The sequence below is a fragment of the Macaca fascicularis genome, chromosome 13 (genome assembly GCF_037993035.2).
Source record: "Macaca fascicularis isolate 582-1 chromosome 13, T2T-MFA8v1.1".
In the NCBI taxonomy this organism is placed as follows: Eukaryota; Metazoa; Chordata; class Mammalia; order Primates; family Cercopithecidae; genus Macaca; species Macaca fascicularis.
This window is the reverse complement of record NC_088387.1, coordinates 73,020,309-73,034,460: the sequence shown is the minus strand read 5'-3', so window position 1 is coordinate 73,034,460 and position 14,152 is coordinate 73,020,309. Positions and strand designations below refer to the sequence as shown.

The following is a 14,152-nucleotide window of genomic DNA, read 5'->3' as shown; positions in this document are numbered from 1 at the left end:
AAATGGTGCCTCTGCAGCAGGTAAGTATGTGTGGCTGAGAATATCAAAGTTACCAAGAAAGGGAGCAACCTTGTGCAGTGTCAACAAGGAGGCAGACATGCCTTGGGGAGTAAGCAGAATGATACACTGGATGGATTGATTTGAATGCAATCCAGTGTTTAGGTGTTAGATTGGGAAGCCTCCTTGGTAAACTTCATTGCCTTTCCATTGCTTGGTGTTCTGGAGCTAGCTTGTTATTTTCAATTCCTTCTTACCACAGCTAGAAGACATATGTGCTGCTGTCATTTGCACATGATGACTTTGCTGCTGTGAGACGAATGCATCTTGTCAGTGTCCTGGGATTGAGATCTTTCATTGGTGGATGCTGATGAGGGAGCTCTTGTTAGGAAAGAGGCAAAGTCACTTAAAGTTCAATAAAGCAAATTTTTAAGCAAAAGTGGTTCCTGGATGACAGGGAAATAAAAGTCTTTGTGGAGGTGTTTACTTAAAGCTTACTGTCTGAAGGGATCAAACATGGAACCTGTCAAGACTTCCAAATTTTGAAATGACAGAAAATACAACATATCTCTAGTATCTCCATGGATTTAGAAAATTCCATAGAAATTTATATTACCAGGGACAAAGATGGGGTAAGTAGATCTTGTTCAGATCTTGGCTGGAGACTTACCTACAGTATATTCCCTTTTTTGCTCTCTTCTCTTAAAACATGCACACTCTATCATACACACACAGGTCTATTTGCTGGCTACAGTTCTTCCACATGGCCTAAAAATCTGATGTTTGATTTTAATTCCTTTATGAAAACACTCTCCATTTTTATGATGCAAATATACATGGGTGTTGGGGGGAGTAACAAAAAAAGACCTCAGTTATTCACATCTTCATGGGAGTACATTATTGTGACCATGATAATTAATTTTAAGTGTCAACTTGAGGGGATTAAAGAATATTCAGATAGTTGTTAAAGCACTCTGTCTGGGTGTCTCAGAGTATTTCCAGAAGAGACTGGCATGTGAATCCATGGGCTAAATAAGGAAGATATGCTCTCTCCCAGAAGCTGGGACCCCCTTCTTCTCCTACCCTTAGACATCAGAACTCCAGGTTATCAGGCTTTTGGACTCAGGGATTTGTACCAGTTTCCCTCCCCAACCCCCTTGGATTCTCAGGACTTTGACTTCAGACTGAGAGTTTTACCATCAATTTCCCTGGTTCTCAGGCCTCTTCCCAATCTAACACCTAAGCATTGGATTGCATTCAAGTCAATCCATCCAATATATCATTCTGCTTACTCCCCAAGGCACGTCTGTCTCCTTATTGACACAGGCATGTCAGACCTCTTGCTTGGACTGAGAGTTAGACCAATGGCCTCCCTGATTCTGAAGCTTTCAAGTTTGGACCAAGCCATGCTATAGCTTCCCTAGTTCTCCAGATTGCAGATAGCCTATCATGGACTCCTCAGCCTCCATACTCATGTGAGCCAATGCCCCTAAGAAATTCTCTCTTCTCTTATTTCCTTGAGCAGTGGTTCATAGTTCTCCTTGAAGAGGTCCTTCACATCCCTTATAAGATGTATTCCTAGGTATTTTTATTCTTTCTGTAGCAATTGTGAATGGTAGTTCACTCATGATTTGGCTCTCTGTTTGTCTATTGTTGGTGTATAGGAATACTTGTGATTTTTGCACATTGATTTTGTATCCTGAGACTTTGCTGAAGTTGTTTATCAGCTTAAGGAGATTTTGGGCAGAGACGATGGGGTTTTCTAAATATACAATCATGTCATCTCTCTGCAGACAGAGACAATTTGACTTCCTCTCTTCCTATTTGAATACCCTTTATTTCTTTCTCTTGCCTGATTGTCCTGGCCAGAACTTCCAACACTATGTTGAAGAGGAGTGATGAGAGGGCATCTTTATATTGGGCCGGTTTTCAAAGAGTAAGCTTCCAGCTTTTGCTCACTCAGTATGATATTGGCTGGGGGTTTGTCATAAATAGCTCTTATTATTTTGAGATATGTTCTCTTAATACCTAGATTATTGAGAGTTTTTAGCATGAAGTGGTGTTGAATTTTGTTGAAGGCCTTTTCTGCATCTATTGAGATAATCATGTGGTTTTTGTCATTGGTTCTGTTTATGTGTTGGATTACTTTTATTGACTTGCATATGTTGAACCAGCCTTGCATCCCAGGGATGAAGCCGGCTTGATCATAGTGGATAAGCTTTTTGATGTGTTGCTGCATTTGGTTTGCCAGTATTTTATTGAGAATTTTTGCATTGATGTTCATCAGGGATATTGGCCTGAAATTTTCCTTTTTTCTTTCTTTTTTTTTTTTTTTTGTCTCTGCCAGGTTTTGGTATCAGGATGATACTGTCCTCATAAAATGAGTTAGGGAGGAGTCCCTCTTTTTTCTATCATTTGGAATAGTTTGAGAAGGAATGGTACCAGCTCCTTTTTGTACCTCTGGTAGAATTTGGCTGTGAATCTGTCTGGTCCTGGGCGTTTTTTGGTTGGTAGGCTATTAATTACTGCCTCAATTTCAGAACTTGTTATTGGTCTATTCAATGATTCAACTTCTTCCTGGTTTAGTCTTGGGAAGGGTGTATGTGTCCAGGAATTTATCCATTTCTTCTGGATTTTCTAGTTTATTTGCTTAGAGGTGTTTATAGTATTCTCTGATGGTAGTTTGTATTTCTGTGGGATCAGTGGTGGTATCTCCTTTATCATTTTTTATTGTGTCTATTTGATTATTCTCTTTTCTTCTTCATTAGTCTGGCTCGCAGTCTATCTATTTTGTTATTCTTTTCCAAAAGCCAGCTCCTGGATTCACTGATGTTTTTGAGGGTTTTTTCATGTCTCTATGTCCTTTAGTTATACCTAATGTAGATGATGGGTTGATGGGTGCAGTAAACCACCATGGCACGTGAATACCTGTGTAACAAACCTGCATGTTCTGCACATGTATCCCAGAACTTTAATAATAAAATCCCCTCTCCTCTCTCTCTCTCTCTCTCTCTCTCTCTCTCTCTCTCTCTCTCTCTCTCGTTTCTGTCTTTGAAGAACCTTGACTAATACAATGGCTATTTCCTAAAGATAGGCTTAGAGAGAGGCCCAAAAAATAAATCATTACACAGTGAGGGGTATTTAGAATAGTTATTCTGGGCAACCATACTTCAAGGAGTAAAGAGAACCATGGGATGGGATTAGATCTCAGAGCCTTGATAGTCAGGCAGAAGAGTTTAGTATTTATATGAGCAGAAGAATGGTTTTATTCAAAGGTGGATTTTTGTAAGATTACTCTTGAGAACCTTGATACCAGCATATGGTATGTGTTCAATAAATAGTTGGTAAACTAATGGAAGGGGAAAGGATTGAGGGTAGGAAGGGGACAAAGTGGCTATTGCAGAAATTCAGGCCTAGGATGACAGAGGTTGTCTCCTCCCACACTATCGCTTCCCATGTTAAAAGTCATTGTGTGATATGATGACAAGGATTTATTAGGCATCTGCTCTATGTTACTGTAGCCATTTGTGAAAATTTCTGCAGTGCTTATTGTGCTGGGAAGTAACATTCATCCCTTGGCCAGATGCATTACAGTAGGTACTGTTTTTCATTTTTACATCTATTTCTTACCCCTTGCCAGACACACAGTAGGTGTTTAATCAGCATCCACTAAATGTATGTCATGTAAGACTTGATGCCTTCAATGAGTACTTGAGAATGTTTATTTACTTATTCCTGCCCTTGTTTACTTACTTATTCCTGCCCTTGTGAATGTTTACTTACTTATTCCTGCCCTTACTTATTCCTGCCCTTGTGCCTGGAACTGGCGGGCTGGAAAAGGGGGAAGGGGTAGTTGTGGGCTGGTGTTTTTAAACTTTATCTTTCAGGCTGGTCTGTTCTAATGATTTTGGTCTTTCTTTTAAAAATACCACTTTTAACATTGCAACGCATGCTATATTCAGACAGTGAGTAGTTTTGAGAATTTAAATCCTGAAAAGACCAATGGAGACCCCATGGGATTATGACTTGCACAGAAGAGATTTAGTAATTTAAAATTGTTTCAACATTGTTAAGACTTCCTTTTGAGATACAGAGTAGCAAGAGAGACTGCATGGGTAGGAAGGTAGTAAGAAGCCGAGGCAGGAGAGGCAGGAGTTAAAAAGCACTCTGTGCCCCATTTAATAAAGTGTGTTATAGCCAGTGCCACAAATTTGATTTGAACAATTTCTATTTTTCCCAGCAAAGATGTTATTACAGGTCAATCATTTCCATAAGTGAGAGCACATTTTTGTGTATACTACACTGACAGATGGCTAGAAGACCTCTCTTTCATGATCCCAGGCTGGATAAAAAGGCAATTTACTATCTATAGAACTGTGGGTACACTGGTAATGGAAGAGAATCATTCTTATACAAATAACTCAGTGTTTGAATCTGAACTATCAAATGAATCTGAGCTATAGCCAAATCAATTTGATAAACCATCAGAATATGATTGTACTGGCTCCAGTCTGCAAAGGCAATGCATTAAATTTTCCCCACAGGAAACTGTTTCCTAAAGAAACAGCAATTGCTCGATTGCTTAAAAAAAACAACCTTGAGTGAGTTCAGAATATCAGGTAAAAACTCAGATGGCTGCTGATGTTCAAGGTCAAGACTCGTAAGGGGGAAATGAGGATGCTGAGCTGCTCCTCTGAAGCTTGTTTGTGTGCTGCTGGCTTTCTCTGCGTCTATCTTTCTTTGCAATGGAACAGTGCACCCGTGCACCTTCAGGTGTTCAGAGGTTCCCTATTCTTCACTCAACTAGAAATTTTGCCTTCAGGAAAGGAACTATCATCAGTTTGAGTGTGTGCCCCTTAGTTTTCTTAGAATTCCTTGCATATATCCACTGGGGAAAAAGGCCTGAGCCAGTGATGGGGGAAGATTCACCACAGTTGGCTTGTGGAGGAGATATTTTGGAGACTGAGCAAGGCTTCCCAATTCCCAACACTGGTCCTAGGGCAGCGATTCTCAGAGAGCACTCTGGACCAGCAGCATCAGTTTTACTAGGAAGATGTTAGAGATACAAGTTATCAGGCCACAACCCTGACCTACTGAATCAAAAATGCTAAAGGTAGGGGCTGGGTGTTACAACTCACACCTGTAATTCCAGTGCTTTGGGAGTCCAAGGCGGGAGAATCACTTGAGGCCAGGAGTTTGAGATCAGCATTGATAACGTAGTAAGACCCTGTCTCTACAATAACAGAAATGGCCAGGTGTGGTGGTACACGCTTGTAGTCCCAGCTACTCAGAAAGCTGAGGCAGGAGGATCGCTAGAGTTCAGGAGTTTAAGGCTGCTGTGAGCTATGATGGCACCACTGCACTCCAGCATGAGTGATTTAAAAAACCCCAACCCCCCCACCCCCCCAAAAAAAACCCATCCAACTCTGAAGATGCTGCTCTAGGGCAGCTGAGAACCACTCGCAGCTGAGGTGGCTCATAGCCGAGTCTACTCTGGGAATTGCTCTCAGCTGACTTACTCCTCCCCAGGAGTTTGGCTCCTCCCCAGGGACAGCCTGCACCCAGTGATTCTTGATATGGAGGACTTGCCCCTTACCTTAATTCAGTACAATCTTGAAGGACCATTTTAACTCCAGATCTCCCCATGGGATCAGCTGAGCCTTTTGCTGCAAATGCATTACCTTGATTCTGCTTCCATCAAGCATTCCCTGTACATTCTGAAAGCACCCTCCAGTAAACCTCCTGCATGCAGATATATCACAGTCTTTTTTGGTGTATGTGGGAGTGGGGACAGCAATCTGACCCAAGGTACAGTCAAGGTCAGCATGATCTGCACCTACTGTGATCTGAATAGCCTACGCATACTCCTGTTCTCACCTCTTACCTCGTCACCTGAGTGGGCTGGTCTACTGCACACCTGCACAGGCACCTCTCAGGCCAGGCTTTAGATGGTTTAGTGTATCTGGTTGCAGAAGTGGGATGTGGAATAGGTTATTCATCTTCTTGCATCTCAAGTCAGTAGGAGGAGAGGCTTGAAGAACATCTATGGACTAATCTGAAAGCCCCAGAAAGGGTGGCTTGATGTTAAGGTGAACAATTCTTTTGGCCCCAGAGGGAGGAGAGGAAATTAGAAATTATAGGCCGGGCTTCCAGCCAGGATCCTGCACTGAGATGAAAATATGTGGGAATGTATTATCACTCTCTACCTTTTTAAGTCATGGAGAGTGCTTCCTAATTCCATGGAATTTCTGTAAATTTTATTCACTTAATTCTAGACAGATGTGTTCCTGTGGTAAGAAGGATAAAACAATGGGCCTATAACTTGAGGACCGTGCAGAATTGCTTCCGATGCTTTCACAGAGGTTCTCTTCTTGCCTGTATTCACAGTGGGGCTGGATGGGGGATTCAAGTTTTGTGTTCTCTGTTAAACATTCTTATGAGATACATTGTGCAGTGTCTTAGCCTGAAATCTGCTTGTGCAGCCTCAGGAGATGTTCTTCTGTGCCATGTTTATGTAACATTGACTGGTGTTCTTAGACTGGGAGGCTGGTGTTAATAGTTATTTTCCTCTCTATTTTAGCTCACAACCAGTTGCAGGGGGCCTCACCGAATAACTTTTAGATGTTGAATTAAACGTATTTATGGCAACATGGTATGGTGGGAACACATGGAATGTGAGGCAGAAGACCTAGTTTCTGGTCCAGACTGCCCCTTCTAGTTGCAGTGTGATCTTTAACAGATCACTTCCCTCCTCTGGTTCAGATTTCTTCAGCTGGATAACGAAGGAGTTGGGGGATCTCATCCAACTTCACTATTCTCAGGAGCAGGTAGTAGGTTAAGATGCTATAGATTCAATATTGTACCTGGTACAGGTCACATATGGAAACCCACCCATCACTTAAATATTCGTCCATGAACAGATAGAGATGCCTACTTAGGAACATTCAACACTTTTAGGGCTTTTTGCTAAGTGAAACTGACATGCTGCTATTGTGGGGGTCAAAGACATCGAAAGTACTTGTCAAAATTCATTTGTCTCCCAAGCACTCTAGGAACAGGGAACATGAACTAAGCAGTACAAGTTTTGAGTATTTTGTATACTTGAGTGCACTTGAATCCATGGACTATATGCCCAACACTCTCCATTTGTTAGCCCTGGGTCCTTCCTTGTACTTCATAGATATATCATGACTTGATATATTAAGTTGTATATTTAATGTATTGCCTGACTCCTCTCTATCCCCACCTCCAATGACAATATAAGCTTTCTATGAGGAAGAATTTTCCTTTGTTTCCTGCATGGCACAGGATCAGTCTTGCTTAAAAATGTATTTGATGAGTGAAAAAATATTAATGTGTTTGTGTTTTATGCTTCAAATAATAGGAAATAGGTATTTTTTGGCCGTTTTTTAGGTGAGGAAACTGAGGCTTAGAGAGGTAAGAATTGGTCTAAACCAAGGAAGTCTGCTCTATATCTCTGCTTTAATCACACTGATACTCCATTTGCATAGGTTGTCTATCTCAAACCAGGCATTCTCAAATAATCTTTGAACATGGTCAGGATGAGAAATCTACCCTAAAGTGTATATTTATTTCTTCAAAGCAGCAGAATCTCACATATGGATCACAACACACCCTTTATCATTAGTAATAAATATTTAAAATTCTGACTCTCCATACGAGGTCTAATTCTAGAGGTATACAGGCTCCAGCCTGAAGGAGAATATTAGCTATTTGGTGAAGACAAAAGTGACACATATAGATGGTTGGTGGGTAGGTGGGTAGATAACCACACATAGTAGCATATGCCAACTGCCAAATAAGACGTTCAGGTGGGTGGCTCCTAAATGCCTGACTTGACTTCAGGCAGATTACGTAAGGATCCTTTAGTAAAATTGTAGATTTATTAACATGCTTATCTATTTCTCTGCTCACCATTCCTTCTTGCACCTCATTCTCTCCTTTTGGGTTCCTTTCTTCATTCTTGAAGTACTTTCTTCAGTAAATGTAGTAGGTCTTGCTTAGAGGCCAGGAACACATTTTTAAAAAGCCTTTTTGTGATTGTGATGCAGATTGTCCCCCCACCAAAGAAGCCATAAAGGCCATGAGAGCCATGGGAAGAAGTCGCTGATGGTGAGGTTGTCAGAGAGACTTGTGGAGGTAGAACTTTGGAATGATCCTTGATGGAAGGGGAAGTGTAGGCAAGAAGAGAAGATGGGAATGTCACTTTTGGAGGGAAAGATGGAAGTAAGGAAATGACAAGAGGAGAGGTGCTGATGCAGGACTATGAGGCACAGAATGTATCACAAGGGATTTGGAAAGAGGATCCAAAAATAATGTATATATAGGTCTCATTGGATTGAAGGAAGCTCCTGGGTGTTGAGGATGATGGAGAATTGTGCTTTCCTTTCCAGGGAAGAGACACATAGTCGAGTGGATGTGGGTCTGTACCATGAGTTAGATCAGTTTAAATCCCTGCTGTAACTCTTGTATAACCTTGAGTGAGTGAATTAACCTCTCCAGGGAAGCCAGTTTTTCCTTCTGTAAAATGGGAATAAGAGGTCCTACCGCAGGGGGTGATTATAAGGATTAAACAAGAAAATGCATCTTAGCTTCTTAGAACATCATCTGACACTCTGTGCATGCTCATTACATGTTATTATTAGTATTGCTTTTTATGGAGAGTTAGACTGTGGGTAAGCCTTAAATTGTCTCTCTAAATCGTGGCAGATGACATGAATAAAAATTGAACTTGATGGCCAGTGGTGCCTTGGAAGCTTCTCCCCTAGCTGCAGAGTTGACTTCTAACTTACACAAACTGAGCTCTTACACACAGAAATGGGGAAAGCTACTCACAGAATGACTGGTCCAGAGGCTCCGTGGAAAACATCATTAGGCAATTCTTCTAAATTATTATTATCGCTTAGATTCCTGGGGATGGGGTTGAGGAAAGAAGGAAAACACAAAGCCACATAAATATAAATATTGCTGTTATAAGAGCCATTTCCCTTTAAATGGGCTGGAAGAATAGTCAGGGCTACTTACAGCTCATCTAGTTGGGTTCCATTGAATGCACAGTTGTGTATTTCTTGAATCCCATTCTTATTCAGCCATCTGAAATAAAAGGCTTATTATAAAACCAATAATGTCAGATGCAAACAATACAGGGGTTTCATAATTGGAAGCACTGAGCAAGGGCAGACAGCACAGGTTAGAGGCATAAAGAAAATGCCACCTTTAAAGCCTGGGGACACGGGTGGGAGGAAGACTGATTTATTGCTGTATAATCTTTTGTAACTTTTGAAGTTTGTATTATGTGCATGTATTACCTCTTCAAAGGAATAAATGAAATTTAAGTTTGAAAAGGCACACTTAGGCAGAGCAGCCTGGATTCTATAACTAAGGTCTTTACACACATCATTTGTGTATAGAGAAGCAATGCGGGGAGCGTCAGATCTTTCTCATCCTGAAGGACAGGAATCATACAATTATTGAACAAGTGTTTATAAGACAGAGAAAGAACGTTTTGTGTCACCTTTCTCTAAGGCCTGAAGCCTTTCACCCGTGATCACCCACAGCAGCAGGCCTGGCTGTCATCAAAAGTGATCTAATTAAGTTGTCAGACAACCTGAACATCTCCTGTGACCCATAGGGACCTGGTTATTGGAGGTTTGTGGAGGTGGCTCTGGGTTAAGCCAGAAAGGAAGAGAAATCAATTACAGAGAATGTGGGCTGTGGCAGGGCAAGGTGATGTGAATGGGCATGGGAGGAGGTTCTGGGGGAGGTGGAGATGGGTGTAGAACAGCCATCCTGATTGTGCTAAGAAGGTCAGTGAGCAGGGTTCCCTGGACAGTGGAGCCCAAGGACACCTTGGGCTACAGCTCTGCCTTGCTCTGCTCCTGAGTGGATCTGAAAGCAAAAACAGATACCAAGGTCAGGAGAGCTTAGCCCGAAGAGCCTCTGACCACCTGCTCCTGTTTTGCTGTCAGGTTCTTTACCCTGTCTGGCTTAGTGGGTTTGCAAATAACACTGTTCAGAAAGCTGACCCAGAGAAGCTCCTGTGTGTCCAGGACTCTTTCCTGGCCTGCCATGGGCAGCCAGAAAACACTTAAAGTCACAGCGGAACAACTGTATGTCTTTCTCCTCCTCTTGAAAATTAATTAGCTAAAGAAATCCAGAAAAGGGCAATGTAAATCTTTTAAAACATCCACAACCAGTTGGTGGGTTCTGATGGCAAAGAAGTTGCTGTGCACCCCCATGCCATTTGAGAAAGCCTATCCCAGGCACATCCGGACTCCTGACTGTTGCAGGATAGTGGAAGTTGCTGGGGCAGCTGTGGGATGTGGATCCCTGGGGGATTTGGATCAAATACAGGATTCAGCAAACTTTTTCTGTAAAGGGCCTGATAGTAAAGTTTAGGTTTTATGGGCCAAAAGGCAAAAATAAAAAATATTATGTAAGTACTTTAGGTACTTATGAAACAATTTCCACAATTTTTTATTGACCAAATTCAAAGTGTAATAATTATTTTTTTTGTAATATAGGTGTAATATTAAGAGAATTTTTACTGGGAGATAACATTTTGCTTAACTTAGATCCATTGTTAGTGTTTGCTGTCTTAGCTCATGAGCTGGATTTGGCCTCTGGGTTATATGTAGTTGGCTGATCCTTAATCCATACAGGCTCCACCTATTTGCCTGTCGATTAGATAATTGATATTTCTTGCATATAACTGTCCTGTAAATCGATGTTGCTATAATCAAATAAAACATAAACTAATTTTAAATAATTATTGTATTCAAATATCCCTTTGTCTTTATGGATTATCTCAATCAACAGATACCATCATGTGGGGAGGAGGATGGTATTTCATGCTATCAACAGTGGATCATCACACGCATAAAAAATTATGTTCAGAACTGCTGCCCTTGGGTTTACGTTAGTCTGTGGGAATCTAAAACTAGTAACGAAGGGAAACTGACATTTATTACATGCACCCCTGGTCTCTTAAGAGAGGAAGTACCTATATGAAAACCAGATGATGATGATGATGATGATGACCACAACAACCTCGGCAGAACATCAACTAAGGAATAACTGCATCACAGGCTTACCTTAACCCTTTTGTGTCCTTGGGAACGAGGCCAGTGTGCTCACTCAGCAGAGGCTCAGGAAGCTACAGAAGCACACTCTGCTCTCACCCTAAAGAGTAGAGGTGCTGGGGACTTGGCCCTTTAAAACTCATTGAGGGGCAGGCAAGGGAGATGGGCTGACTGAGGAACAGAGGAAGCATGTATGAAGCAGGCCTCTCCTGAGGCCAGAGTGCCTGTCATGCATGTCGCCTCGTTTTATTTCTTCTGAATTAGGACATTCTCCTGGCTGGCCATAGCTGAGTGCTTTCCCCATTCAGGCACTCTGCTTACCTGGGCTCAGTGCGGGTTGGGAAGGGCTCAGAAGCCTCTACATAGTGGGTTTTTATTGCTCACTTCTCTGATTCACTAGGCTAGTGTCTGATAATCCTTCACTGCTGGTTGCTTTAAAAATATATTTACTTTTAGAACAGGGCCTCAGAATTTTTTTCAACTTTCAGTTGCAGGGGAGCATGTACAGGTGTTTTACATAGGTAGTCTGCATGTCATGGGGTTTGGTGTACAAATAATTCCATCACCTGGGTGATAAGCGTAGTACCCAATAGATATTTTTTCGATCCTCTCGCTCCTCCCTCAAGTAGGCCCCAGTGTCTGTTGTTCCCTTCCTAGAATCCATGTGTTCTCATTGTTTAGTTCTTACTTATAAGAGAGAACATGTGGTATTTGGTTTTCTGTTCCTGTGTTAGTTTGCTTAGAATTGCTTAGAATTGACCTCCAGCTCTATCCATGTTGCTGCAAAGGATATGATCTTGTTCTTTTTTATAGCTGTGTAGTATTTCCAGAATTTTGAAAATGGCTATCCATAGAATACTTTGACAGTCATCAGTGCCATTTGCCATGCTTTTTTTTTTTTTTTTTTTCCCCTGAGTGTGCTTAAATGTCCCCATAGGAAGAAAGCACCCCTGCATCGAAGCTGCTAAACTAGAAACGATTGGAGACTTAAGTTGTGTTAAGTATGAATTACATGATTTTATTGTCTATGATTAAGGGACAGCCAAAATAAGAACAATAGATACTGTTTCCACAAAAGTGAATTTATCCTTTAGAGAGATGTTTGAGAAACATTCACTCTTGAAAGAAAACTCCTTTCCTGAAAAGTGTGTTCCTAAATTCCAAGAAATTAGGGTACATGAACAGGAGTTAGGAAAAAGCAGACAGGATCTATATGTTTCTTTTGTAGCTTTGGGTTTGCAAAGCTATGTCAGAAGTTCTTACTTCCTCGGGTTCTTTGCCTCTACTTGGGGAGAGTTGAGACCAGGTCACTTAAAGTACTTTGCCTTCTGTCTTACGGTTGGACAAAAAAATCAGGTCAGTGATACTGTGAGAGCAATATAAACACACTATGCAAAACTACGAGGATGATATGAGCATACTCCCACTTAATTATATATTTTCTATAAAAAATTGAATGTTTGCCACATTATAACATTTATTTTAAGTCTCCGTATTTAAAATAAACATAGATGAACATATTTTAAGAAAGACCCAAATAAACATAAACATCCAGGTATAACTAATTACATTTATCACTAATCTCCCTCTGTGAAGTAGCCCGGGAATCCTTTTACTGTTACATTTGTTTCACAATTCAGCAGGTCAATACGACTTATGTATTGACTGTTTTGCACAAGCTCTTTGTATTATTATTTTTTTAATTTTAATTTTTTATTTCTATTTTATTTTATTTTTTATTATTATTTTTTGAGACGGAGTCTCACTCTGTTGTCCAGGCCGGAGTGCAGTGACGCAATCTCGGTTCACTGCAAACTCCGCCTCCCAAGTTCAAGCGATTCCCCTGCTTCAGCCTCTTGAGTAGCGGGGAATACAAACGCCTGCCACCATGCCCAGCTGATTTTTTTTTTTTTTGTATTTTTAGTAGAGATGGGGTTTCACTGTATTAGATAGGATGGTCTCAACCTCCTGACCTCGTGATCTGCCTGCCTTGGTCTCCCAGAGTGCTTGGATTACAGGCGTGAGCCATCGCGCCTGACCAATTATTTTTATTTTTATAAAAGGTGAGTGGTCTTCATGGTCTTTATTATTCTGTTCCCTCTGCCTGCCCCTTGCCAACTCCCTAGCTAACTACCCTCATCTCTAAAAGCCTATTTTAAAAACATTTTCTTAGCTTGCTTTCCCTTATTTAACTCTTCCTTTAACTCTTGCATCACAGACCAGTCAGATTAAATTATTCCTTCTTTACTCTTAGAATAAGTGCTTTTTTTCCCTTTGTATATCATTCATTCTGATTGCATTTTAGTTTATTCCTTTTGCTTTCTCTTGCTCACCCTTTCTATACCCGATCACCTCATCTCAACACACACACACACACACACACTTCAAATATCATGAGCTTATGTGAAATGATTCGGTATCACTCACCTATAACTTTTGTTCTAATTATGTATTTTGAATACATTCCTTTGATTTAATTGTATTGTTCCCTGCATACATTCCATTTCTATGCTAATCTGTTTTCAAACTTTTTCCATTGTTCTCTGTAATTAATTTACATCAAATACAGAGCTTAGCTTTACTCATCAAAGTGTCATAATCTCTCTACTATTTCTTTTTTCTTTTAACAACTGGGTCTCTGAATCATATAATTGAAGAGGGCTAAAATTCTTTATGGGCTGGAATTTACCTTTTGTACATATAGGCATATTTTAAAAACTCATACTGTTGTATTTTTTAAAAAACACAACAATTTGTGAAATCGACAAAATGCTTTTCATATCTTACGGAAGTGATTGCAATTACTGGGTCTCCAAATGCCATTCTGTGCATCTAACTTTCATGGATCCCAGGCATACTTAGGTAAGCCATACTGTCCTATTTCTTGGCCATCCTGGTGAGTGGATAAACTGCTACAGGGGCTACTGGCATAAATGACTAGAAGGTCTTTCATTAACAACACAGAGTGCATTTAAAAGGATTTCCCAAAAGTCGGAGAGAGGAACTCAAGCTCCTTAAAAAATGTGATTGTTTCAAGAAAATGAGAAGTCATC

The 14,152-nt window shown here is 40.7% G+C and overlaps 1 protein-coding gene across 1 annotated transcript in view; it reads right to left on the bottom strand.

Annotated features, from left to right (window-relative positions):
- The window catches only part of FSHR (follicle stimulating hormone receptor), a 189,535-nt gene that overhangs the window by 11,367 nt on the left and 164,016 nt on the right, over window positions 1–14,152 (bottom strand). Inside the window, exons 7-8 of the mRNA XM_045369349.3 lie at window positions 9,043–9,111; window positions 8,854–8,928 (exon numbers count right to left, since the gene is read on the bottom strand). Of these exons, the coding sequence (XP_045225284.2) occupies window positions 8,854–8,928; window positions 9,043–9,111 (144 nt within the window). The remainder of the gene's footprint in view (window positions 1–8,853; window positions 8,929–9,042; window positions 9,112–14,152) is intronic.